We start from the raw sequence: 27,852 nt of genomic DNA, 5'->3' as shown, positions 1-27,852 counted from the left end.
CTTCCTGTGAGCCAATGAATGTGCAGACTCACAAGCGGAGGGCGGGCCTGCCGTTGTGAGTGAGCCAATCACAGGCCCCAGGCTACAGGCGCTCGATAGGCCGTTAGTCGCGCGCTCGCTTCCCCAAGATGGCGGCCGGTAAGGAAGGTTGTGTTTTGGGAGAAGTGGCCGGAGGGAACGGACGGCGGCTCCACCTGGGGATTCCTGAGGCCGTTTTCGTGGTAAGAGACACGCTGGTGCTCGGTATCTTGACGCTACGCGGTGGGCTACCCCTTCCTTCTTGGCCCCCAGCTCGGCCTTGGTCGTTGGGGGAAGGAATTGAGCTAAAGGACCGCGGAGAGAGCGCTCCGTCCGCTCTCCCCCTCCGTGCCAGGACCGACTGAGCTGTGTCAGGACCCGCCGTGGGGCGCGCGGTCTGAGAAGGCCCCAGAAGATGGGGGGTGGCGCGGGGCGAAGGACTCAGGAGCCGGAGGGGGAGCGGGGCCTCTCTGAGGGACCGCCCCCCCCAGCCCATCCCCGACGCGGGATTTCGACCCTACTTCCCGGAAAAACGGAGGCGGTGAGAAGCTTGAGAGTCAGCCTAGATGCCGGGGAGAGCGATGCGTAGGTGGTGACGGGGTACAGTGAGCAGGCAGAGGAGCTCAGGTGTGAACATAGGAAATGGCACCTAGTGTGTTGAAGGGCTGCGGTGGCCAGTTGCCTCGGAGGAAGGCGGAGGGGAACGTCGGACCGGGGAGACCTTGAAGGCCTTGTGTGGCCCGCTGGGCCCCTGAGGCTTCAGCCAGTCGGCCACGGGCGGTCACCAGAAGGTGTCTAAGTGAAGCCCCTGTGTAACCACATTTGCTTTTAGCTAAATGGTCTTAACAACTTAGAGAATAAATTGTGTGCAGGTGAGAGGAAGCAGGGAGTGCATTGTTGGAGGCTTCACAGAACAGGGAGACCAACCCAAGGCCAAACAGAGGGAAACAAGTAGTGCTTTCAATCCTGTCCCCGCCCCGTACGGCTGTTCTCGAAATAGTATTTGAATATTATTTGAATAATAAGAGAAAACCTGAGTGGCCTTCCAGGCCGGTATCGCCCACCTTTCTCCACTCAGTTTTGCCTGAACTACTATAAAATCTTAATGGAAATTTCTCAACCTTTTGGTTTGTACCTATATTGCCTTGTCTCTACCTTTTTGTTCTTGGTATCTTCCAACCTTCAAAAGACCCATTTCTTTTATTTATTCTTTTATTCACACCACTTTTATATACATTCTGTGCATATTTGCATTTGATGATTCGGTTTTGTACTGTTTTCTTCAGTTATTTTGTTTTTTCTCCCTGAGCCGTGCCATTTATTTCTTTCCACTCATCTCCCAGGTAACTGCTGGAATAACATGGTATTATGGAAAGAACAGTGCTTCCTACATAGAGCCAGGTTGCTGCTGAGTCTTGAGCATATTAGTTTACAATCTGAGCCTCCGTTTCTTTAACTGAAATAGGAGTAACAGTAGTTAGAGTTGCCCTGAGAAACAGAGACTGTGCTTTCAGTATTGCAAGTAGATGCTTAATATATATTAGTTTCTGTGTTGATAATGGTTAAAAGTCACACCTTGCCTTTTCCCCATTCCCGTTGATGTAGTAATTTGGTTTCTTTCTCTGCTTTAATTGTCCCTTTTCCCCCTTGTTGATTTGTTGACCTCTCCATCTCTCAACATCCAGTTCAGATATGACCTCCCTGTAGTTTTGTACACTTATACATATCTAATGTTGAACACTTACTAGCTGTTGTGTACTCTTCTAAGTATTTTACACGTGCTAACTCATTTAATCCCCTGTGAGGAAAAGGTACTTTTTGTCTTTTTAAAGATGAGGAAATTGAGCCAAAGAGAAAGGTCAAATAACTTCCAAGGTCATCTAGTATGTGATGAAGCCAGCATTCAAACCAGGCAGCCCCTGTCTCTTAACCACAAGCTTATGCTGCTGTAGTTAATTCTCCTTGCTAGAGTCTAAGCTTCTAATAACATGTGCTAAAAAACTTTGACATTTCTCTTCCTACAGTGAGCCTTCTAGGAAGATGCTGTCTCCATTTTATCTCCAGGATGCATTTACCTGCATTTTAACTGCATGCGTTTCATCTCCATGCAGAACTCAGCCACTGCCTCAGCCTCACCTTTTCAGTTTCTTTTAGTCTCTAGCTTGATGGCTTCATAGTTCACTCCCTTGCTGTGTTTCTCTTCTTTTTGCTTCTTGCCTTGTTTCTGCTAAAATACTCCCTTATAGCTAGTAAGCATGGATAAGAATAATGATGTAGAGATCCCAGAAACTGAGATAATTGAATATAACTTAGTTGCAAGGAAGGACTAAAGTTCTTTAAACTACTAGAAGGCTGTTACAGAATCTCCTTTAAGTTTCCATATAGTTTCATGTAGTTCCTGATCCTTAACCTAATTAACTAGCTTTTCTTCAAGGACCAGCATGTGCAGTATACATTTAAAAAAATGCAGTTCAGTTTTATTGCTTTTCTTTTGCTTATTTATTCCTGGTACAAAAGATTGTTCAGTTTGCCTTTTAGGCTTACTTTATTTCAACCACTTGATACTCAAGGAAGCAGTTGTGACTTGTCTTGGGAACCTAATGACGATATTTAGCATGATATCTGTGGCAGAACTTGTTCAGTTAAAAATTTCAGTAATAAAATCTATAATTTTGGCACACAGCCTGTTGAATCGTTTTGTGGCTAGGGCACATGACTAGGCAATGTGCTGCAAGGCGGATGTATAAAGCAGACAAGGTCTGCAATGAACATTTTGGTACATAACTCTTTTTTTTGGCGCTGTACGCAGGCCTCTCACTGTTGTGGCCTCTCCCGTTGTGGAGCACAGGCTCTGGACGCACAGGCTCAGCGGCCATGGCTCATGGGCCCAGCCGCTCCGCAGCATGTGGGATCTTCCCAGACCGGGGCACGAACCCGCGTCCCCTGCATCGGCAGGCAGACTCTCAACCACTGCGCCACCAGGGAAGCCCACATAACTCTTTTTGAATTATGGTTTTCTCAGGGTATATGCCCAGTAGTGGGATTGCTGGGTCATATGGTAGTTCTATTTGTAGTTTTTTAAGGAACCTCCATACTGTTCTCCATAGTGGCTGTACCAATTCACATTCCCACCAGCAGTGCAGGAGTGTTCCCTTTTCTCCACACCCTCTCCAGCATTTATTGTTTCTAGATTTTTTGATGATGGCCCTTCTGACCGGTGTGAGATGATATCTCATTGTAGTTTTGATTTGCATTTCTCTAATGATTAATGATGTCGAGCATTCCTTCATGTGTCTTTTGGCCATCTGTATATCTTCTTTGGAGAAATGTCTATTTAGATCTTCTGCCCATATTTGGATTGGGTTGTTTGTTTTTTTGTTATTGAGCTGCATGAGCTGCCTGTAAATTTTGGAAATTAATCCTTTGTCAGTTGCTTCATTTGCAAATATTTTCTCCCATTCTGAGGGTTGTCTTTTGGTCTTGTTTATGGTTTCGTTTCCTGTGCAAAAGCTTTGAAGTTCATTGCAGCTCTATTTACAATAGCCCGGAGATGGAAACAACCTAAGTGCCCATCATCGGATGAATGGATAAAGAAGATGTGGCACATATATACAATGGAATATTACTCAGCCATAAAAAGAAACGAAATTGAGCTATTTGTAATGAGGTGGATACACCTAGAGTCTGTCATACAGAGTGAAGTAAGTCAGAAAGAGAAAGACAAATACCGTATGCTAACACATATATATGGAATTTAAGAAAAAAAATGTCATGAAGAACCTAGGGGTAAGACAGGAATAAAGACACAGACCTACTAGAGAACGGACTTGAGGATATGGGGAGGGGGAAGGGTGAGCTGTGACAAAACGAGAGAGAGGCATGGACATATATATACTACCAAATGTAAGGTAGATAGCTAGTGGGAAGCAGCCGCATGGCACAGGGAGATCAGCTGGGTGCTTTGTAACCGCCTGGAGGGGTGGGATAGGGAGGGTGGGAGGGAGGGAGACGCAAGAGGGAAGAGATATGGGGACATATGTATATGTATAGCTGATTCACTTTGTTATAAAGCAGAAACTAACACACCATTGTAAAGCAATTATACTCCAATAAAGATGTTAAAAAAAAAAGCAGACAAGGTCATCTTTCTTTCCCTATATATAAATAAAAAGAGGAAGGTGGAAGAATAATAAATTAGCTACATAATGTATGTGCACTGTCTGAAATGGCCTCTAACTTTTTATAAATACTTTTTTAGTTAAAAACAAGCCTTTGGAGAAAAAGAAACACAAGCTCTTTTTATGTTTAAAAATAAAGCTAAAGCAGTCAAAAATCAGAGGTATGAATTCTAAAATTTGTAATGTATTCTTTTTGATATTAAAGGAAGATGTAGATTCCTTCATGAAACAGCCTGGGAATGAGACTGCAGATACAGTACTGAAGAAGCTGGATGAACAGTACCAGAAGTATAAGTTTATGGAGCTCAACCTTGCTCAAAAGAAAAGGAGGTAAGTGCAAAATTTCTAAGTTTTTAAAATTAATATTGTATAGCTTAGACTTTTAAAAGATCAAGACATAATTTGCATACAGATAAAATGTCTATGCGTTGAATGTTCAGTTTGATGAGTTTTGATAAATGTATCTACTTCTGTAACCATTGCCCAGATCAATATATGGAACATTTCTGTTACCTCAGGAAGTTTCCTCCTGCCCCTTTACGCCCAACCCTGCACACTCCCAGAGACAGCCACTGTTCTGATTATTTTCGCCATAAATTAGTTTTGTCTGTTCTTGAACTTCATATAAATGGAAGCATACAGTAACTACTGTTTTACGTCAGGCTTATTACACTTAGTATAATGCTTTTTGAGAGTCATCCGTGGTGTTGTGTGTGTCAGTAAATTAGTTTCTTTTTAGTGCTGAGTCCTTTTCCATTGTATGTGGATGTACCACAGTTTTTGTCTATTTTTATCTATTTGCTTGTCGATGGACATTTGGTTTGTTTCCCCATTTGGTTTTAAGTCTTTGGGTGGACATCTGTTTTCATTTCTCCTGGGTAATTATCCAAGGGGTAGAATTGCTGACTTGTACGGTAAGTGTATGTTTAATTTTATGAGAAACTGCCAAAAGTCCTCCTAGGTGGCTTTAGCATATTACACTGCCACCAGCAATGTATTGGGAGTTTCAGTTGTTCTTCATGCTCACCAGCACTTTGGTATTGTCAGTCTAAAGATGCTTTTGCAAACGTAATAGAATGAATATTGAAGTCCTTATTCCAAAGCTTCTAGGATCGTAACATCTTAAATGTCTAGTTCATTCTTTTCATTTTGCCGATGAGATGAGAAACCCACAGAAGTTGTGACCTTGCCAAGACTTCATAAGTGATAGGGCAGAAGTATTCTTGCTCTCGATCCTTTATTCCCCTGTATGTTCATAGTAGCTTACGAAATCAATCCACAGTAATAAATACCTACAGATACCTGCTATGCACATGTGACAGCATTCTTCTGTCAGTTGAATGTTTATGGAATTCCTCATAGGTGCCAGATACTGTTTTGGGTGAAATAAGGCCCAGTATCTGCTTTCAACAGGGTTATGGTCTAGGGGCATAATAGATATTTAAATAAGTACAGAGTATAGCAGTCAAGGAGTTATGGTGCACAGTAATGAGTTAGCATAGGGGAACGGGTGATCTGAAGGGGGACAGAGGGATTCAGGGGAAACTTCCAAGAGAAGCAGATGGCTATGTAGAATTTTGAAGCCTGGTTATGAGTTTGGAAGCAGGCTCCAGTGAGGAAGGGTAGTCTGGGCGTGAGGGTACCACTTACGCAAAAATACAAAAGTTTGTCTTTAGATGAGAATTCCCTGGTGGTCCAGTGGTTAGGACTCCGCACTTTCACTGCCGAGGGTGTGGGTTCAATCCCTGGTCAGGGAACTAAGATCCCACAAGCCATGCGGCACGACCAAAAAAAAAAGAAAAAAACAAACCAAAAGTTTGTTTTTAGATATATTTTCTCATTTGATTTTGGTGACAACTGAGGAAATTTGAATAGGGCTAGGTGTTAGATGATGTGAAAAGTCATCAACGTGGACAGATGAGGGGTGTTAATAGGAAAAAGGATAGAAAACACTATGAACATTATCTCTTCTTATTTGGGGAAAAAATGTGTGTGTGCACAGAAATACCTGGAAGAATTGACACTAATGTTATATTGACAGTGGTAATCTTTGGGTGGTGGGAAATAGCATTTTTCTTATTTTGCTTACCTGTATTCTTAATTTTCTGCAATGTACATTTATTGCTTTTATAATAAAAGTTTATTTTTATTTGAAAAAGAAGCATAAAGCCATTGGCTTTGAGGTCATTTGCACGGAGGTTACAGACAGAGAAGAAAATGGACCTCAGGACCAAGCCTTGGGGAAGCGGAGGGAATCCCGTGTGTCATAGTTACCTTGGTAACTCTAGTACTGTGGAGGCATGTGGGATGGCTCCCAGGTCTGAGCAACTGGAAGGGAGAGTTACCAACATCTGAGAAGACTGTGGGTGGAGCAGGTTTGGGGGAAGATCAGGAGGAGTTCAATTCTGGACACATTTGAGATGCCTTGGACATCATTTGGACATCCAGGTGGAGGTGTTAGGTAGACGGTTAAATATATGAATGTGAATTTTGGGAGCGATCTGGGTTGGAGATAAAAATTGGGGAGTCATTTAAAGCCAGGGGACTGAATGAGGTCCATCACCAAGAGAGTGCATGCAAGTGAAGAGAAGATCAAAGATCTGGACATTGCAACAGTAAGAAGTTAGGGAGAAGAGGGAACACCAGCAAAAAAGGCTGAAAAGAAACTTTAAGTGAGGTCAGGAAAACTGGGAGATCATGGGGTTCTGGAAGCCTAGCTAAGAAAATGTATCATGGAGGAGGGAATGATCACCTGTGTCAAATGCTGCGGATGGCTCACCCAAGTGGGATAAGGACTGAGAATGGACTTGGACTTAGCAAAGTGGAAGTCATTGGTGTTCTGGATGGGAACAGTGTTGGCCCAGTGGTTCAAAGGAGAATGATGGAGACAGCAAATGTGGAAAACTTTTTTGAAGAGTTTTATTCATTTAATAATGGGTTGGTTGTCTTTTTTTATTTGTAGGAATTCTTTATATATTGGATACTAGTCCTTTTAGGTTATATGTGAGAAATTTTTCTTGCTTTTTCTTTTTTTTCCCCTTATGATTTCTTTTGATGAGTAGTTCTTAATTTAAATGTTTTAAGTCAAAAGTTCTCTTAATAGTTAGTGCTTTTTGTGTATTGTTTAAGAAATCCTATTTTGTATTCCATGTTCAAAAAGACATACTCCTAAGTGTTCTTCTTAAAGTCTTAATTTTTTTCATTTTCATATCTAACTTCTTAATCCATCAGAAGTTTATTTTTATGTGTGGTATAGGGTAGGCTTCCGATTTCTTTTTTTAAATGGAAGCACTGTGGATATACTGTTTGAGTCATCACCCTTTATTTTTTTTACATCTTATTGGAGTATAATTGCTTTACAATGGTGTGTTAGTTTCTGCTTTATAACAAAGTGAATCAGTTATACATATACATATGTTCCCATATCTCTTCCCTCTTGCGTCTCCCTCCCTCCCACCCAACCCTCCCTATCACACCCGTGGCATGGCCATATATACATCACCCTTTATTTTTAATGTAGTTTGATTTAAGAATTTTTCCTTAGTGGTTAGTACTTTTTGTGTCCTATTTAAGAAATATCCCAAGTTCATGAAGATATTCTCTTAATGTTTTATTCTCAAAGCTTTATTGTTTTATCTTTCACATTTAGATTCATAATCTATGGGTTATTCAGAAGTATGTTGCTAAATTTCAAAGCAATTGTGGGATTTTCAAGTATGTTTCTTTGCCCTTTCTGTTTATTATAAGTTGATAGTTGTATATGCAGTCTTGTTCATAGTCGGGTTTTTCTTTTTTGTTTTTTTTTCTTTTTTTGTTTTTGTTTTTTGGCAACACTCCTTCATAGGTTTGTGTATTGTTTCTCCATTAAGGGGCAGATAGTATCTAGTTGTTTCTTAGAATGATACTGAATTCCTAGATCCATTAATTATGAGTTGCAAAATGATGATGTTCTAATTCAGCTATTTATTTTTTATTTATTAATAAGCTGGCATATTTCTGTAAAGAGAAATGTCCCTTCATGTACTCTTTGGTAAAAAGTGGCTGCAGGAAATCAGCTCACCTGTCACTTTGTTCCCTTGCAGGAATAGCCCTGTAACTCCTATCATCTCAACAGCTCTCTGCTACGTGAACAGTTAGAGGTGCAAGTGCTAGTCTGCTGCCATCTTAACCTGAAACAATTTTCTATCCTTTTTCTTTTTTTAAAGCTTTTTAGTCTTTTCTATTAGGTGCATGCAATTTGAGAATTACGAAGTCTTCTTGGTGAATTTAACCCTATGTAAAATAATGCTTATTGTTTTAGTCAGTTTTGTTGGACACTTAGAGCTACTCCGGCTTTCTTTTGGCTAACATTTAAAAAAAATTTTATTAGAGTACAGTTGATTTACAATGTGTTAGTTTCGGGTGTACAGTAAAGTGAATCAGTTATACACATACATATATCCATTCTTTTTTAGATTATTTTCCCATATAGGTCATTACAGAGTATTGAGTAGAGTTCCCTGGGCTATACAGTAGGTTCTTATTAGTTATCTATTTTATGTATAGTATGTATATGTCAATCCCAAGCTCCCAATTTATCCCTCCCCCCTTCCCCCTTTGGTAACCATAAGTTTGTTTTCTACATCTGTGACTCGATTTCTGTTTTCTAAATAAGTTCATTTGTACCATTTTTTTTAGATTCCACATATAAGCAATATCATATGATATTTGTCTTTTTCGTCTGAGTTACTTCACTCAGTATGACAATCTCTGGGTCCATCCATGTTGCTGCAAATGGCATTATTTCGTTCTTTTTTATGGCTGAGTAATATTCCATTGTATACATGTAACACGTCTTATTTATTGATTCATCTGTCGATGGACATTTAGGTTGCTTCCATGTCTTGGCTATTGTAAATAGTGCTACGATGAACAGTGGGGTGCATGTATCTTTTCGAATTATAGTTTTCTCCAGATACATACCCAGGAGTGGTGGCTAACATTTTCCTGGTGTATTTTTTCCAATCCCTTTTCTTTCAGCTTATTTATTATTTATATTTAAGGGTGTTCCATGTAAACAATATATGGTTTTATTTTAAATCTTTTTAGATAAACTAATTTTTCTTTTTGTATACTTTCAAGATTGTCATCTCTTTTGTTTTATCTGACTATAATTTGTCTTTGTGAGGATATCTTTCTTTTTTTTTTTTTTTTTTTTTTTGCGGTACGCAGGCCTCTCACTGTTGTGGCCTCTCCCGTTGCGGAGCACAGGCTCCAGACGCGCAGGCTCAGTGGCCATAGCTCACGAACCCGCGTCCCCTGCATCAGCAGGTGGATTCTCAACCACTGCGCCACCAGGGAAGCCCTGTGAGGATATCTTTCTTAAATTCTTCCTTAACTGACTATATGTCAGCTTCCTGTAACCATGGATACCTGTGTGGATTGCTTTTATCTATAGACGATTTTGCTTTTGCAGGAGCTGTGGGTCTTCATCAGCCTTGGACTGCTTGAGCCCTGTTCCAAGTTCTTGCACTTAATATGTGAGCTCCCCTGTGGAGCCGAGCGTCAGGGGCCAGGCTCAGGTCTATAGCTGGTATTGTCACCTGCCTTGAGATGCCTGCTTTTCTCTAGTCCTCACTGCTCAACTCAAAGCCTTTTCCAGTTTTATCCCCTTTTATTTTTTCTGAAAGTTCCCTCACCTCTGTGATACCAGCTGTGCAACAAAAACTGTTTCTGTGCTTGACTGAGTTGTTTTGCAGCAGACGGCTGTGTAGTTTGGATACTAACCTTTTCTTTACAGGTGTTGTAAATCTTTTGTTGCAGCCTGTCATTTAACTTTTTCCTTCAGCTGTATAGGAAGCAGTAGCATAGCACAGGGAGATCGGCTTGGTGCTTGGCCATGACCTAGAGGGGTGGGATAGGGAGGGTGGGAGTGAGGCTCAAGAGGGAGGGGATATGGGGACATGTGTATGCATATGGCTGACTCACTTTGTTATACAGCAGAAACTGACACGGTATTGTGAAGCAATTATACTCCGATAAAGATCTATTTAAAAATATATAAATAAAGTAATTACTGATAGGTATATAAAAAAGTTATTTAGTATTTCATTGTCTTGTGGTGAACTCTTTAACACATGAATTATATGTGCTTTATCTTTCTCTAACTGGAAATTTTGTGATTATCATTTTTTCATTTTTTTCTGTCATCTGTTAATTTTTTTCCTTCTCTCCTTCTGGGATTCCTTTTAATATGGATGTTGACTCTTCTAATTCTGCCTTCCCTGTCTCTTTATTATTTCCTGTCTTCTGCTATTTTGGTAATTTGTCTTTTGGCAATTAAATGGATATCTGTGAGTTCCTTATTTCAACCATTACACTTTTTATACGTAGTATTTTTGGTCCTTCTTACAGCTACTTGTTTCTTCTTCATATTACCAATATCCTGTCTTTTCTCTTTGAAGTATTTTTAAATACTCTCTGTATAATCTTGTAGAATTTGATTTTATTTCATCTGGTACAGGTTGTCGAATTTATTGTCTTTATTTTATTTTGTAGTTGAGTTTATCAGATTACCATTTTTTTCCCCATCAGCTCATATTCCCTCAGGGTTATCAGTTCCTTTGGCCATTAATGTGTGTGGGAACAGAAGTAATTCAAGTCCCTCCTGGTGGGTGGGGTTTACACTCTGCAGCACAGCCATTGGACAAATGCTGTTTCTCCCCTACCAGGTGCCTCGGCCTCTGGGCCTCTGGGCCTCTGGGACATTCTTTCCGTTCCTCTGTCTTTGGCATCTCCCCTGGGAGGGGGAGTGGGCAAGGGGAACTGCTGGGGGCCAGTACCTGTATTCTCAGCTCCTCAGCCTGACCTTCTCCCTGCCTTTGGCCAATTCTGCTGTTTTTCTGCCCTGTAGCCGTGATGGGGTGGGTAATGTGATTCACCCACAGCAATTTAGAGGGAGGAAAAACACCTACCCTTTAGCCTTAAATTCCCCCTTTGGAGACTTGATCCACTTCCCTTCTAAGCTGCTGTCTTCCCTCTCACTTCCCTACCCACTCCCAGAACCTAGAGATTTCCATTGTTCATGGAATAACAAAGATCTGGAACTGATCCAAGTGTCTGTTGCTAGGAAGTGGATAAACAAGTTGTGTTATATTTTTAAATGGATATTACACAGCAGTGAAGATGAATGAACAAATCTTAGGAACTTAATTGAGTTATAAAGCAAAACCCCAGAAAAATGCATACAACATGAGACCATTTGTATTAAGCTAAGAAACTAGCAAAGAATATATTGTTCAGGGATACACATAAATGTGATGAAACTATTTGAAAAAGTAAAAAAGGGACTGTAAACGCACAGTTCAGGAGAGCTGCTATCTTTTGGGACAGAGCAGGGTGGGGAGGGTGTATTGCTCAGACTTGCACAGTGGCCTGCGCTCTACAGCCCACGAGCCACAGCTACAGAGCCCGCGCGCCTAGAGCCCGTGCTCCACAACAAGAGAAGCCACCACAATGAGAAGCCCGTGCAGTGCAACGAAGAGTAGCTCCCGCTCGCCGCAACTAGAGAAAGCCCGTGTGCAGCAGCGAAGACCCAACTCAGCCATAAATCAATCTGTCAGTCAATCACAGAAATCATTTACATGACCAAAAAACTTGATCTGAACATACTAATGTTATATGTGTATCAGATATTTTATAAATGATTCAATGTAGATCTTTCTAGCATTTACCTATATCAACATATACAAAAAATAAGCAAAATTGAGAGATCTACGATATCCATATTGAATTGTAAAGAGTTCATAGAACATTAGCCTTCAAACTACGCTTTAAAAAAAAATCAATGCTAAGGGTGTGTTTCTCAAATCTTCACTGGGCTGTACTACCAGATAGTGATACTTTTTATTGTGTGTGTGGTACGCGGGCCTCTCACTGTTGTGGCCTCTCCTGTTGTGGAGCACAGGCTCCGGATGTGCAGGCCCAGTGGCCATGGCTCACGGGCCCAGCCGCTCCGCGGCATGTGGGATCTTCCTGGACTGGGGCACGAACCCGTGTCCCCTGCATCGGCAGGCGGACTCTAAACCACTGTGCCACCAGGGAAGCCCCAGTGATACTATTTTTTAAGCAGCAGGCTTATCTGACATATTTGCCGGGTCAGTAGCACACGCTGTAATAAAGTTTGCTGTGCTAACCTTCTTCACACATGATGTGACTTCCTTTATATAATTCACGAAGTACATTTTCATTATCATATTTAAATTTTGTTTACATGCTGATCTCTAATAATATTTTGTTAAATGTATTTTGAAAGAACCACAGCTTTGTTTTTGTATCCTTAGTCTGTTTTCTTACAGATTACATTGTGATTTGACAGGACTCCCAGAACTGTTTTGCACATTTTTCCATGCAAAACACTTTAAAGCCTTGGGCAGCTTTAATCCAAAAAAAGAGCTAAAAATGTTTCATTCTTTCTTCTCTAAGTTTGACTTTGAGTGTTTTCAGCATATTTTTATCTCTTATTTTCTTGTCAGTGAGATTGATTTCATTTGGGAATTAGTTGCTAGTAGTTTTTAAAAAATTATTTTTAATATGCTTTATTTTTTAGGCCAGTTTTAGTTTCATAGCAAACTTGAGCAGAAGATGCAGAGATTTCCTGTATAGCCCCCGCCCCCACACACACATAGCCTCCCCATTATCAACAAACACCCTTCACCGGAGTGGAACATTTGTTACAATTGATGAGCCAAGGTTGATATGTTATTATTAGCTAAAGTCCATAGTTTACATTAGTGTTCACCCTCGTGTTGTACGTTCTATGGGTTTGGACACATGCACGATGTGATGTATCCACCATTATAGCATCATACAGAGTAGTTTCACTTCCCTAAGAATGCTCTGTGCTCAGCATGTTCATCCCTCCCTCCCCCTCCTAAACCCCTGGCAACCACTGATCCTTTTACTGTCTCCATAGTTTTGTCTTTTCCAGAGTGTCTTATAGCTGGAATCATACAGTCTGCAGCCTTTTCAGGTTGGCGTCCTTCACTTAGTCATATGCATTCAAGGTTCCCCCATGGCTTTTCGTGGCTTGATAGATCATTTCTTGTTAGCAGTGAATACTATTCCATTGTCTGGATGGACCACAATTTATGTCTCCATTTGCCTACCAAGGTCATCTTGGTTGCTTCCAAGTTTGGGCAATTACGAATAAAGCTTCCATAAGCATTTGTGTGCAGTTTTTGTGTGGACCTAAGTTTTCAGCTCCTTTGGGTAAATACCAAGGAGCATGATTGCTGTATCATATGGTAAGAGTATTTTTATTTTGTAAGAACCTGACACACTGTCTTTCCAAAGGGGCTGTTGCTCCACATCCTCACCAACATCCGGACTTGTCAGTATTCTGGATTTTGGCCGTTGTAATAGGTGTGTAGTGGTATCTCGTTATTTTAATTTGCAATCCTCTGATGACATACGATGTGGAGCATCTTTTCATATGCTTTTTTGCCATGTGTATATCTTTGGTAGGGTATCTGTTAAAGGCTTTGGTCCATTTTTTTAATCCAGTTGTTCATTTTCTTATCGTTGAGTTTTGAGAGTTCTTTGGGTATTTTGGATACCAGTCCTTTATCAAATGTGTCTTTTGCAAATATTTTCCCACAGTCTGTGGCTTGTCTTTTTGTTCTCTTGACAGGGTCTTGTGCAGAGTGGAAGTTGTTAATTTTAATAAAGTCCAGCATGTCAATTATTTCTTTCATCGATTGTGCCTTTGGTGTTGTATCTAAAAAGTCATCACCATACCCAAGGTCATTTAGGTTTTCTCCTGTGTTACCTTCTAGGAGCTTTATAGTTTTGCATTGTACTTTTAGGTGTGTGACTCATGTGAACTTAAGTTTTGTGAAATGTGTAGTGTCCATGTCTAGATTCATGTTTTTATGTGTGGATGTCCAGTTGTTCCAGGCTAGTTGTTTTTCTAGTAGCTATAATATAACTTAACTGTTGAGTCTGATCAGTCTCATCATGTCCATCGTTTTCTTAAGTTTTTTCGTGTGTTCAAACAGTGATCCATTTATAATCTTAAGAACAGTTGTTACCTAACTTGAAAAGAAAGTATTTTTCAACATAAAAGTTAAAGAAAAATTACCCAAAGCTTAAAAGCATCGCAAAGTTGTACTGTGTCTTACTGTGGTGTGTTAGGTATTCAGGTGCTTTTACAGTGTGGGAAGCGCAGGCCCTGAGAAGCTGTCCCTGCACTTGCTGGTGCTGAGCTGCCTGTGACTGAGGGAGTTGGTGGTTTTCAATTTAGAATATAATATTTGAATGCATGTTATTTTAAAAATGAGTATTTAAAATGCAATTCTAATTAAATGTAGAACCTCTGAATCACCTCTGTGGAATACGATTTTCTCTAGAAATGTTAACTAATGACGGGGGGTTTGACATATAGAATAGGACTCTGTGCACAGTAGTCATTCCGTAAATATTTGCTATTATATCTAAATATTTTAATAAATATTTATGTCTGAAATATCTTAAATATTTTAATAAACAAAATTTATTAAATATCTTACAGATAAAATATCTTAAATATTTCATATATATAAATTGTCCTCAAAACATATCAGTAGAAAATGCAAAGCTAGTAAGACTGTGTCCTGATGCCAAATACTAAGTTAACCTTTTTCTTATTCACAGGCTAAAAGGTCAGATTCCTGAAATTAAGCAGACTTTAGAAATTCTAAAGTACATGCAGAAGAAAAAAGTAAGTGCAGTTTTCTTTGTAAACATGAGCAAACCAGGATACTTCAGCAGAGACATGTGTTCCTTGACTCCTTGGTCACTGGTATTTGAACCAGTCCTGAGCACGTGTACTGACATCACAGACAGTGAGACATGTGGCTTTCCGCCAAAAGTCAGGTTTAATTCTAGGACCCACACTTCTTGGGGTATTTTACTTATATGTAGTATCTGCAGAACTTAAATGCAATTTGAAATTCTTTTAAGTACAAAAAGAAAATGTCATTTTGAGCAGCATCTAATAGTTTCTGTTGTTGTTATTGTTCTCTCGAAGAATAAGGAGTGAGTCCAGTACTTACAGAGCTGGAAAAAATTTTAGAAATGACGTTTCAGGTTCTCATTTCACAGCTGAGGCAACATTTGCAAAGAGGTTACACTTGAGCACTGTTACATAGCTAGTTCCTGGCAGAACTGGATTTGAGACTCTTCCAAGTCCTCATCCAATATTTGTTACATAAGCAGACTGTAAAAATTAAATGTCATAAGTATATTGTATTTAAAATAGTATGTGTATGTGTATGTATATATGATTTATTACTTGACTGGTAGAATAACTACATTTCTAGTATGTTTTTTATGTCATGAACTTAATAAGAGGCTTCAGAAAATTGGTTGTTGAGCACGAAGCACTGATGAAGTAATAATAGATAGCGCTTGTCTATTGCTTACTCTGTGCCAGGCACTGGGGTGTGTGTGGGGGCGGGGAGGGGTGTGAGACTGGGGTGTGTGTGTGGGGGTATGTGTGTGTGGGGGTGTGAGTGTGTGAGAACTCTGCTTGCCACAGCCTTCAGAGCTATAGTAAGTAGCTGAGCCAGGACGCACGAGCCTCCCTGCCCATCCGTCTGGCTCCAGCATTCCTTTCTTTACCACTCTACTTAGTCTGTGTGATAGGACTGTTTTAAATGGCTTAGGTTCAGTTCTGTGATCTCTTCCTTATAACCTTGGTGTGAAAATGGACTGTTTACAGTACTGTCATTTTTTTTGAAGGAGTCCACCAATTCACTGGAGACCAGGTTCTTACTGGCAGATAACCTGTATTGCAAAGCTTCAGTTCCTCCTACCGATAAAGTGTGTCTGTGGTTGGGGGTAAGTAAATGTAATAGCCACAGCTTCCTTGGCTGACATTTGTAAAGCATTATTGTTGAAGCTGTGGAAGGAATGAAGGGGTGGCATTCAGGGGGATCGGGAGTGTGAGGAAGATTGCTGCAGAAGCATGCTCGAGTCTCTCCCAATCAAAACAAAACGGACCAAAACCCTGCTTCCCCTCCAACTAATGCTTTAGCTCTTAAATGTAACAGAAGGTGCTGTTGAACCTTAGATAGATGTTTCTTCATCATCAGATTTTGTTAGTTCTAGAAAGATCTCTCTAAATTTGAGGGGGCAAGGATTATTACAAAAACCTTGAGGTTAGAACCCATTTTTAAAAATCATATATTTCAATTTTGATGATTTCACAGACCTTCTCTGTGATTTTTTCCTATTTTACTCCTCTCAGTCCCATGATCGACCAGCCAAGCCATTCCTGACTGTCCAGCTAGCTATCCATAGGTCTTGTTACCTCAGGCAAGTTCCCATACAAAGCAGCCAGTCACGACTGCTCTCAGCTCTCCCAGCTGGGAGGATTTCCGCTTGCTATCCTGTAGAGTCATCCCTGAGAGGCAGTCTCGTGCCATGAAAGATAGGCAGATTCGTACATGGAAACTCACTTCTCTGTCCCTTAGTTCCTCCTCCTGATTTCTGTTAGCTGTAATCTTTTCAGAGTTTGTACATTTATTTCTACAAGCATAATTCCCGTACTTGTTTAGTTTTAGTTCTGTAAATGGAACAGCTGTCCACCCAGTAGCCCAAATCCTAAGGGTTATTGTCCTTTGTTTCTCTTTCCCTTGGCACACATTTAATCAGCAAGTGGGGATAAGGTGATTTCATAAACTAGACTGGGACAACAGGGAGCTCTCTCTCTCTCTCTCTCAAGAGAGAGAGAATTACGGCTGGAGCCCACCTTACACGATGGTGAATTCCAAGTGGATCACATTTGAAATGTGTGATGAAATACTGACACCATCAAAATTGTAGGCCAAGTCACAGATAACTTATTTAGAGCCCTGGTTTTTCAGGCCTCAAAATTCAGAAACCATGAGCAAAGTCAAAAGACAATCAACAGGAAAAATATATGTAACTCATATCACAGGCAAAGGACTAACAGGTTTGCAGGGCGACTTGGAGTTGTGTTTTGGGCATGTCAGTCTTGAGGTGACTATTAGACCGTCAAATAGAGAGGCCGATCAGGCAGTAGTTGAGGGGTGAATCAACTAAGGAGATGTACTTGGCACACGGTACTTCCTGAATGAATGATTGGTGTTTTTTGACATGAATGAAGTGTTTTTAAATGTATTCGATTTTCTCTTGTTAAAAGTAAGCAAAGTGTAGAAATTTTCTGGAAAAGAAAAAGTAATAAGAAGCATCAGTCATTGAGAAATGAGATTGTGGGTCTGGGTTTTAGAGAGGCATTTACTCTGCACTGAATATTTTTAGTCCTATCTGAATTTTTATACAGTTTTCTGATTATCATGGATTGGCATATTCAGTCAATAAGAATGTAGCACCTACTCTGTGCTAAGCACTTTCATGTTGTCTCATTTAATTCTTCCAACAATCCTTTGAGTAATTTTCAAATTCCATTTGCCAGGTAAGGAAAGTGGTTCAGGAAGTGCCCGGTGTTAAGTCAGGTGCTGGGAGTATGGTTCCCCCTGCGTCAGCATTTACTCTGGAGGTACGAAGGGGGCAGTGAAAGCCAGCTGTTTCTCTCAATGGACCAAATGTAGATAATATGTATGTTTTTGAAAACTTTTGGTATCTTAAGCTCAGAAACAACTATTTCAGTTGATCTGAATGTGATACTATTTGGTGTCACAATAGAGCTAGTAGAAAGATAGGATTTGGTAACTAAAGATACTGGTTCTTATGGTAATTCTTCCATTTATGTAGTATCCCCAAAAGCGTAGGCAACCTGACCTCTCGGAGCCTCTGTTTTCTTAACTGTAGAGAAGGTAACTTGCCTCTCCAGGGTTGTTATGACGAGTAAATGATAAAATGTGTGTGAATATATTCTCTAACCCAGGGGTCAGTAAATGTTCTGTTAAGGGCCAGAGGGTAAATATTTTTGGTTTTGCAGACCACACGGTCTCTGTCACAAGTAGTACTTAGCTTTGCCACTGTAGCATGCAAGTCTAAGTGAATAAAGAATGGCTGGGTTTCAATAAAACTTAGGACAAAAGGCAGCCGGCCGGATTTGGCCCAAGGGCTATAGTTTGCCAACCCCTGTTCTAACCTGTAAAGCACTGGGTAAGTGTTCGGACATTGTCATGCTTTTCTCTCTTCAGGCAAATGTAATGCTTGAATATGATATTGATGAAGCTCAGGCGTTGTTGGAAAAGAATTTATCGACTGCCACAAAGAATCTTGATTCTCTTGAGGAAGACCTCGACTTTCTTCGAGATCAGTTTACTACCACAGAAGTCAGTATCCTTTCCTAAAAAAAGGCAAAGGGGGGAAAGGAGAAAGATGCTTTCAACGTTCTTACATGCATTGCTTTAATGAAAAGAATGTCCTTATTCTTAGACTGATGTTAAGTTGCAGATTTTATGAGAGTAGTAAATGACATACTTGGAACTAATATTTAATAACTTGTATAGGTAGACTAATCTGAATTTAAAGTGTGAAAGTGTGGAAACAGCAAGACGATTTAGCAAATGAGTATTTTTCTTTCAAATATTTTCCCAAGACATCTTCATAGCTAGTCAAGTAGTGTATTTATTAAGGGTCTCCTGTGTTCCTGCAACTGTGCTAAGCTGTATGGGGCATGGGCTGGTGAGAGGATCAGTGCAAAACAAGAAGAGTGGCGAAGTCTTGCTCTGTTACAACTGCACATGTGAACCTGCTGAATGATCGTCTCACAGCAAAATATAAGTAAGTTCACTTCATGTACTCAACACCAAGGCAGTTTAAAGTTAGGGAAAGATAGGTGTGGGCTGGAATTAGTTCAGAGCAGGCTTTGAGAAGATAGGACTGAGACTGTATTTAAGGCAGAGAGAACAGGCAGCGGCAGGTATCCTGCTCGAGGGGGAGGGCTCGCATGTTGACCCAGCTGCTCACGCGCTCCTGTCGCCTAGTCATCAGCCCCGCACAGTCACCCAGCACAGAAACGTGGGAGTCGACCTTCGCTCCTCTCTCTTTCATCACCAGAAGCCGACTAATCACCAGATCCTTGTCAGCTTTCCCTTGTAAATCTCTCTGTCCATTGCTGTTACTCTCATTTTGGCCTTCTAGAAGCTAGACTCAGTAGTTTTCTAGTCTGGTTTCCTCACATCTGTCCTTTACACTGTCTCCACCATGAATTCACTGAGTCACACTTCTTTTTATTCCTCTGGTTATAATGCTTCAGTGTTCTTTGTTACATGTAAGGTATGCACGTGGGTGCCCTGTGAGGTGCTTCCTGCCAGTCTTACCTCATGCCACTGACTGCTTCCTGCCTTGGCCCTCTCTCAGTGCACCCAAGTTCCAAATAACCCCGATCGGTTTTTCTCAGCCCCCAAATGTGCTGTGTCCTTTGTCCACACTTGGTTCCTCCTATCTAGACTCATTTCCCCCTGTTTACCTGGGTTCCTCTGTTTTGTCTTTCATATGTCGGCTCAAGCAGCAGAACATTTCTGGACATTTTCCAGTCCTCTCAGGGTGTTTCGTTGTTCCTCTGTGCTCCCAGTGCACTTTGCACGTAGTGCTTTATTTATTTTTCATTCCAGACTGGGAGCTCTTCAAGTGTAGGAGCTCCACTTTCTCTCTCTCCTCCACAGCACGTAGCACATGACAGGTGTTGAGTGGTTGGTGAGGGAAGGCAGGCCTGTTTGAGGCCTAGAGCAGGAGTTGGCACATGACTGGTAATGTGGAGACTTCATTCACACACACAAAAACCAAAACTATAACATTCCCAGAAGATAACATTGGAGAAAATCTAGATGACCTTGAGTCCAATGGTGGCATTTTGGATATACCACCAAAGGCATGACCCATGAAACAAATAATCGACATGTGAAGGCCTGCAGGGTGGTGTTTGTGGAAAGGAAAAGATGCAGATGCTTAATAAATTGCGTGAGTGCCCTGTCAGCCAAACAGGGTAAGAGATAAAGTGATTGATAATTGTAATAATTTAAACATTACATGTCAGTGTATGCTTTGAACTACCTTTGAACTATCACGGATGAAGGGCTCTCTATAAAACTGTTGACAGTGTCAAGCACGTATTTGTTAAATATAATACCATAGTTGACTAGATATGCTAAACAATTACTGATTTGAGGCCTTGACCTGATTTTGGTGTAATTTTGTTCCCTTTTTTGCCGGATGATACTACACCTTGCTGTAGTCACTAGCATTTTTTGTGTGTGATTTCTGTCTTTGATTCAGTGTGTGAATGAATACTTAGTCATTGAATGTTATCTTTAGAATTGCATTTGCATTTTCTTTGACAATTCTTGCAGATATGGCCAGGGTTTATAATTGGGATGTAAAAAGAAGAAACAAAGATGATTCTACCAAGAACAAAGCATAATGCTGGCAATTAAAAATGTGGTTCAATTTTCCAAACATGTTATTTTAAATACCCCAAAGTTTATCCTTAAAAGTTGCCATAACTTTAAATAATTTTTAACAGCAAGAATGATGATTAAAACTTAAAAAAAAGATAAACACCACTTTATTTATTTATAAAAACAGAATTAGTTTCAAATATTTTATAAAATTTGCAGTATTTTTATTTTTATTTTTTGCATTTCCAACAAAGTAAATGCTGCTTTCATCATTTTGTTTGTTTGTTTGTTATAAGAAAAGTCTTAGCTGAAATGGCTGAAAACTGTGAGATATGCTATAGAAGCTGACTTTTTGGACAGTTTAGCACACTTTACTTTTTCTTTATTGGCTGGTGTTACTCTCACTTGTGATGTGGTTAAAACCAGTTTAGAGGTAGGAAAAACAGTTTGAATATTTGAAAAACGGTTTTTCTTTAGCACACATGGGGCTTTATGGTCCTCTATTGCTGTTATTTGTCCTGTGTAAATGCAGTTTCATGAATTACTGCTTAGCCAATAACTATTATAATATTCTGTACTTTTCAGGAAGTGGTAATTTGCATTCCTAAACAGTAAGAGGGCTATTGAGACAACGCTTTCTAACCCGATATAAGTGCACAGAGCCTAGAGCCTTTGCAATGCTAACATAAAGGAGATCTTGGCCAACATGAAATAACAAAATTACGCACTGAAAACTCTTGCCTGAGGCGATTTTGTACTTCTTAACAGTTCCCCAAAGCAGCTGAACAGGAATATTAAGATAAATATAAATCTGTGATGGTTTAACGGAGTTGTGAGCTTTTTTATTCATGATAAAACTTCGTAAGAGTGTTAGAAGATCCCTATGGAAAGCCATTGGTACAGTGGCTAGTACTGGGTGATACAGATTCTGGTAAAAACACAAATGTATTATTCCATCTCCATGTAGTAAAGAGTATACTTGTACAATGTTTTGTACTTGTATTTCATGATATTAAAACAGTGAAGTTAAAACTGTGGCACAGTACCTTTTTTTATGTTATACTTTCTAAAATTAACATGGGTCTTTTCACATACTCGTAAAGTTTATTTACTTACACCATAACTAGCCGTGTCCCAAGAACCTCTTATGTTTGTAGAAACAACATAAGATCCCTTTGGAAGGAATATAGATAAGCAAACAATTGAGAAGTTAAATCTGAAAGATAGCAGAGTTCCTTGTCAATTTTTCTTTGATACTTTTGAATTTCCATATTTTAGAATTTGAGGTTTGTAAACGTCTTGATGTATTTTAAGTGCTACTTTTTCCCAAACTTTATTATGGTAAGTATATTGGTATCAAGTGTCCCTGTTAATATTAGGATAGGAATGATTTGCTCAGAAGATCTTAATTTTGTCTTAAGTCCGTGAAAATCTAAATACGAATTTTTAGGTATTCCAGGCAATATGAGGAAACAGCTCTTTAGAGGTGTGAATTAAAGAGCAAAAATTAAGTTAATTATTCAGCAAATATACATAAGCACCCAGTATGTGTCAGAAACAGTATTAGGCTCTGTCAATTAAATAAAAGATATTTAAGTCTTGCCTTTGCCAGAAAGCTTCTCTTATAGCAGTCTACATTTTCAGAATAACATAACCATCCTGATTTGACATGGCATTTTCAAGCTTAATTTTTTTTTTTTTTTGCGGTACGCGGGCCTCTCACTGCTGTGGCCTCTCCCTCTGCGGAGCACAGGCCCAGCGGCCATGGCCCACGGGCCCAGCCGCTCTGCGGCATGTGGGATCCCTCCGGACCGCGGCACGAACCCATGTCCCCTGCATCGGCAGGCGGACTCTCAACCACTGCACCACCAGGGAAGTCCTCAAGCTTAATATTAGGATAGTAAACCCGGAAAGATAATGAGCACAAGATTGACTACAAAAAGTGATACTGGGTAACAAATGTGTTGGAAATGCAACTGAAATTTAACTATTTTTCCATTGTAAACATGTTCATTTGAGAAAGTTTAGAAAATAGGAAAAAAGGCATTTAAGTTCCACTTGCAGTCCCCCTTAACGATTCTGTGGCTTCCATTTCTTTTTCTGTGCATAGGTTTTTTTAAAAACACAATTGAAATAATTTTGTCTGTATAATTTTTATCCTACTTTCTTTACTTATTATGGAATTTGCTTATTATATACTGCTTTTAAATTAACATTATTTTACTGGTTTCATAGTATTCTAATAGGTAAACTCTAGTAAACTGTGATTCACAGACAATTGGTTGTTTTAAAATTTTTTTCTCTAAGTAGGAAATAACTCGGCAGTTTGCATGTTTACAGAAGGATTTTTCTTTTATTTAGGATTTTTCCTGAGATTAGATTACCAAAAATGGAATTATGGAGTCAAAGATTATAGCATTTTATTTTCTGGGGTTAACTGAGAGTGGTTTGGTCAGTAGCAACAGCAGGGGATGATGGGAAGCACAGTTGATCATCCTTGCTGCCCCTATAGACGCTGACCGCCACAGCTGCGTAGCCAGAGTGAAACCCAGATCTGGTTCCCGGGTGAATTCCCTTCCCTCTGTACCATGGTGCCTTGCTCTTATTTAGAAATACCTAATAATTCATTAAGTTCAATCCCTTAATGAATGCATACTCTCCTTTCTTTGTGTGTTTGCTATTCTCTGCCCTAAACCTCATGGTACCTTTAAGGGTATTGAACCATTTCTTAAAGGTTCGTCTTGGTTGGTTCTGCAGACTCTGCCGATAGCATGTACAGCACTCACCATAGCTGGTGTTGGGTTTGACTGCACGTTAGACTCACAAGACCCGGATAGGCCATGTCTGACACCACTTTACTCTGAAGGACACAGGACAGGCAAGACACCATGGGCACCATGCCAGGGGGCAGCTTTAGGCACAATTCTAATGTCCCCACAGGTGGCCGCAGGAACCACCCTGGCTTAGAAGCCATCAGAGAGCACTCTGTCTTGTAACAGCCAGGGTCAGGGCCCAGGAACGATAGGCCCACTGCACTCAGGGACGCTGAGCTGTGACTCCCAGCAGGTGTTGATGTGCAGTCGCAGCCCTCCCAGACCAGGCGCAGGGTACCTCCTGGGACATTGTGCCGGAAGCAGGCCCGCCCATCCCACAGCTGACGATCCACCTTCATCAGGTTTCCAGGGCAACCAAACTAGAAAGTGAATCCAAGGTCAGTGCCTCACCTCGAGGGAGAAAGGGGTTTTGAACACCTCACTCAGCCTGTTGGGTCTTGCGTGATCATGGCCAGTTTTTGACAATGGCTTACTTCCTTTTCCAGTTCCTTTCATAAGGCCGCTTAGCTAATATCTGCCTCTGCAAAAAAGGTAATAATAGTTCAAATATTTTAAAGAGCCAGATGGAAGCATCAGGTGGGAGGTCTGAAGTTTTATGATTGTATGATGGATTGGAGGGCTTTTTTCTCCTTGCCCCAAGTGACGCCATAAATTTATTGAAGCTTTATGCACTCATCGCAGAGTGACTTTTTAGTCTTGTGGCCAAAATTCATTGATAGACTTTTTCATTTTTACATTTTTTATTTTGAAATTTTATAACTACAACCAGTATCATAGAATAGACAGGCCTGCTAATTCACCATGTTTTCTCTATATTAATACTCTTCTGTATGCAGTGAGTACTGTTTACACAACCAGTTCTGAAAGGCATCAGTGTTGGAAGAGTTGGTTAGTGTATATTATATGCGCGGAACTGCTTTTCTTCTTTGAGTTATTAGCATGACATGGCCCAGGGTTCTAGCTGAAAACTCAGGTGTGGATGGTGCTTCAAAGTTCAGCTGAAGAATTTACTTTTGTTTGTATCCCTTTCTTGTGTGCTCAGTATATTTGAGCAGTTTGTGTGTAAAGGATCATGTCTCCTGGCCGTGGTTTATGTTCAGTTGATGGTGTTACAACTCTGTTTTGCCTTTAGGGGATTCTTTATTCAGAGGTAGGCCATGAATGTTTTTCTGGATCTTTTCGCTCCCCAGATAAACCCATCTAAGACTGAGTCAGCTTATTTTCCCCAGATCAGACCTGTGGATTCTAGAGAGTAAAATATACAAAAATTTAAAAAGCAAAAGGTCAGGGGATAACAATCTCTTCCTTTTCCTCAGTACTTAACATCTTTGGCTACTAAGTCCCTGTTCGGAGTGGATTGGGCAATAGTTTATTCTCAGTCAGGTGGTCCAGAGGCAGCTTAAGAGTTAAATTTTAACTGACCCTAGACATTTAATTTTCAACTTTACTATCACTGTTGGTTGCAATACCAGCACAAAGTGACAGTGTTAGCTTTTCAGTATCGACTTGGCATCCCACTGTGACTGCAGTGTTCAGTTAAAAGTGGGCTGTGGTCGCACTTCTCTACTCCATTGGTCCGCAGCTGCCTGAGAGATGACCAAGGTCTAGGACTGACCTTGGCTTTCTGGACAGAGTCTGTGCAGGTCAGATGAAAAAGAAGGTGCTGGAGAAAAAAAGTTTTATCCCAGAGAAGGATTGGTCCGAGACAAAGATGATCCTGGAAGACGAAGGGCAGGAAGACCAAGGGAATTTGGCCCTGGGCAATACAGAGGTGGGCAAGTTGGGAAGTAAACCTGGACTCCCTTCCCTTCCTCCCGGCTTCCTGTCATACCCTGTACTTGACCCTCCCCCTATCCCATAGGTATTCAGTTGGTTATACCTGAAACTTCCGAAAGCAGATCGGGCCCAACATGGTTCTGGGAGAAATCTATATAACCAGTAACTGGAGGGAAAACTGTTCACCCATAGTAAAGACCAAGGAAAGGGACATTTTAAAAGCAGATAATAAGAACAAAGCTCGGAAGGGTTTTTGAGCGGGAAGGAGTATATGGTCAGAGTGCCTTTGTACAGCTCAGACTTTTCATGTACGACTCCACATATGTCATAAGACAAAATTATTCAGATTGCTGGAAAATGGCAAATAGATACCAATATTTAATATGAAGCTTAGAAGTGGTGGGGTATACTGAACACTGGTTATGGAATTGCCATTAATACAAGTTTTCAGAGTAACATACTTTTAAAAAATGTTTGGAACACTTCAAATGAGACGGCAATGGGATGTTTTGGAGAATCAATTTTTTGGGCTTCCTGTAGAATTTAGTGCAGTGAGAACACTTAGGAACAGAGGATTCAGATGAAAATATGAACTCAAAAGAATAAAAATAAATGTCCAGCACACTAACTTTTGTTGCCTCCATGTGTCCCTTAAGGTAATACGGCTCCTTCTGCTTGACCATCTCCCTCTGGTGGTCTTGACCTTCTCCCCATCCCTCAGCCACAGTCACACCTGGGACCTTGTCATTACCAATCACCGCAGCCCCTTCCTAATCTCAACCTCAAGCCATTGAGGTTTACACTGCCTGCAACATCTTGACTTCTTTCATGGTCTGTCTTGCTCTCTTCCTTGTGCATACCACTAATGCTCTTGTCCCCCTGCTGCTTTGCTGGCCTGGCCTGGCTAAGCCAGTGTCTCGTCCAGTCTGACTCTGCGGGTTCCCAGCACTTTAAAGTTGTGGCTGCAAGCCTTAGAGGGTGGTGGTGCTGCGCGGTCATCGTTCACGCTTCCACGCTCCTGTTCTTCATCTCAGCTGATAGTGGGAGGGATCGGTGTGTGGCCCCCCCGCCCCCCACATGGATCTACCCACCATCTGCCGATATTTATAAGCCTTTGCTGTCACTTCACTCACTAAAAGACAACAACAAGTTAAGGAAAAACCAAACGACAAAAGAAGCTTTTGTATGGGAGGCCCCTTCCTGAGTGCAGCCCCAGGCTGTGGCACTCTGCCACCCCTCTGAAGGCACTGGGGCGGGATCCCTCCAGTTTTCACGTGGCATTCTTCCTGTGTGCATGTCTGTGTCTAAATGTCCCCCTTTTATAAGGACACTAGTCATATTGGATCGGGGCCCATCCTATTCCAGGATGACCTCAACTAATTACATCTGACGACTCCATCTCCAAATAAGGTCAAATTCACAGGTACTGAGTGTTAACCTCAACATATCTTTTTGGGGGACATGATTCAACCCATAACTGTTGGTGTGCGGCTTTGCACAATGTTGAAATGTCAGGAGTGCGTGCATTGCAGTGTGGTCCACAGCAGGACAACTGTCCTTGCTGCACTTCCCCTCCCCCAATTCCCCTCTCTCCTGCATCCTCAGTCTTCTCCACTGAAGCTTTCTTAACTTAAAAAAAATTCTCTCTTGGCCTGACTTCCCCCAAACTGTCATCCTCATTTCTCTTCCCTTCACAGAAAGTGTTGTCTCAAAAGTGTTGTCTGTACTCACAATCTCCGTTGTGTCTCTCCTGTTCTCTATCAGGTGCATTTGACACAGAAGATTACTCTCTCCTCCGAACATCCCCTCCTTGGTTTCTGTGGTCCCTGCCTGGTTTTCCTCCCCTCTCTGCCTGCTGCTTCTCAGTTTCATGTGCTGATGCTTCTACCTCCTAGACGTCTGGACTTCATTCAGCCTTGTGCTGGAAAATACTGCCTCTGCACTGGCGATGCTCAGATTTTTATCTCCAGCGTGGACGAAGTCGGCAACATCTGCTTCACCGCCACAGCCTCCGGAGTGGACTCTGCTTCCACCCTTGCCTCTCTTCAGGGCAAAGCCAGCATCCTGACAGTGGTCTCGGTTCACTGACATGAGACTAGCTTCCACTCTGGCTTTTCATTTACCTCCTACCCTTCCCCTTGTGCCTTCTGCTCTCGCACACCTGTCTCTTTCCTGTTCCTGGAATGGACTCATTTTGTTCCTACTTCAGGACTTTTCCGCTTGTTGTTCTGTCTTCCTGAAAAGTGCTTCCCGAGGAATCTACAGATATCTACGTGGCTTACCCCTCCACTCAAATATAACTTCATAAATAAGCTTCATGTTGCCACCATATACACATTTGAAATGAGTAGCCCCCGCAAAACACGTAAAAGTGTGTCCTTATTCCTCTTCTTTGCTATTTCCCCATTAGTACTTAAGTCTAGTGTGTATGCCATGGCTTACTAGGGACAGCCCTGGTTTATACCTATTGTAGAGCAGTCAGTTAACACCCTGTTTTTAAGCTCCCCCTTCTACTTTCAATACTGTCTCAGCTTGGTTGTGATTTCTGACTGGAGCACAGAAAAGGGAAGGCCCAGGGAACTGGATTGTACTGGAGTGAGAAACATAGGGAGGAGCTTAGGAAAAGCGAACCTGTGAGTTCCGTAGGTATTCCTAATCAACACACCAAAGACTTCCAAAACTGAGCAAAAG

General features: G+C 41.0%; 1 protein-coding gene across 3 annotated transcripts; it reads left to right on the top strand.

Annotated features, from left to right (window-relative positions):
• Positions 1-81: 81 nt before the first annotated feature.
• VBP1 (VHL binding protein 1) lies at positions 82-27,560 on the top strand. 3 transcript variants are annotated; one of them, XM_067724598.1, is made up of 7 exons: positions 82-221; positions 4,402-4,526; positions 14,868-14,934; positions 15,957-16,055; positions 18,350-18,488; positions 18,751-18,935; positions 26,926-27,560. In XM_067724598.1, the coding sequence occupies exons 1-6, from the start codon at positions 129-131 to the stop codon at positions 18,912-18,914; spliced, it is 687 nt and encodes a 228-aa protein (XP_067580699.1). In that variant the 5' UTR covers positions 82-128; the 3' UTR covers positions 18,915-18,935; positions 26,926-27,560. The 3 variants fall into 3 exon arrangements, with proteins under 3 accessions (XP_067580699.1, XP_067580700.1, XP_067580698.1); XM_067724599.1 differs by lacking the exons at positions 18,751-18,935; positions 26,926-27,560 and adding an exon at positions 20,504-21,583; XM_067724597.1 differs by lacking the exon at positions 26,926-27,560 and having other exon boundaries at positions 18,751-20,482.
• The last annotated feature ends 292 nt before the right edge of the window (positions 27,561-27,852 follow it).

Source organism: Pseudorca crassidens, chromosome X, assembly GCF_039906515.1.
Source record: "Pseudorca crassidens isolate mPseCra1 chromosome X, mPseCra1.hap1, whole genome shotgun sequence".
NCBI classification, from domain to species: Eukaryota; Metazoa; Chordata; class Mammalia; order Artiodactyla; family Delphinidae; genus Pseudorca; species Pseudorca crassidens.
The sequence above is the reverse complement of the archived record's forward strand: the minus strand, read 5'-3'. Positions and strand labels throughout refer to the sequence as shown.

Coding starts and splice junctions, on each gene's coding strand:
- VBP1 (XM_067724598.1), top strand. CDS start 129: ATGGCGGCCGGTAAGGAAGGTTGTGTTTTGGGAGAAGTGGCCGGAGGG. Junction 14,935..15,956: donor AGTACATGCAGAAGAAAAAA/GTAAGTGCAGTT, acceptor TTTTTTTTGAAG/GAGTCCACCAATTCACTGGA. Junction 18,489..18,750: donor GTTTACTACCACAGAAGTCA/GTATCCTTTCCT, acceptor TATTTTCCCAAG/ACATCTTCATAGCTAGTCAA.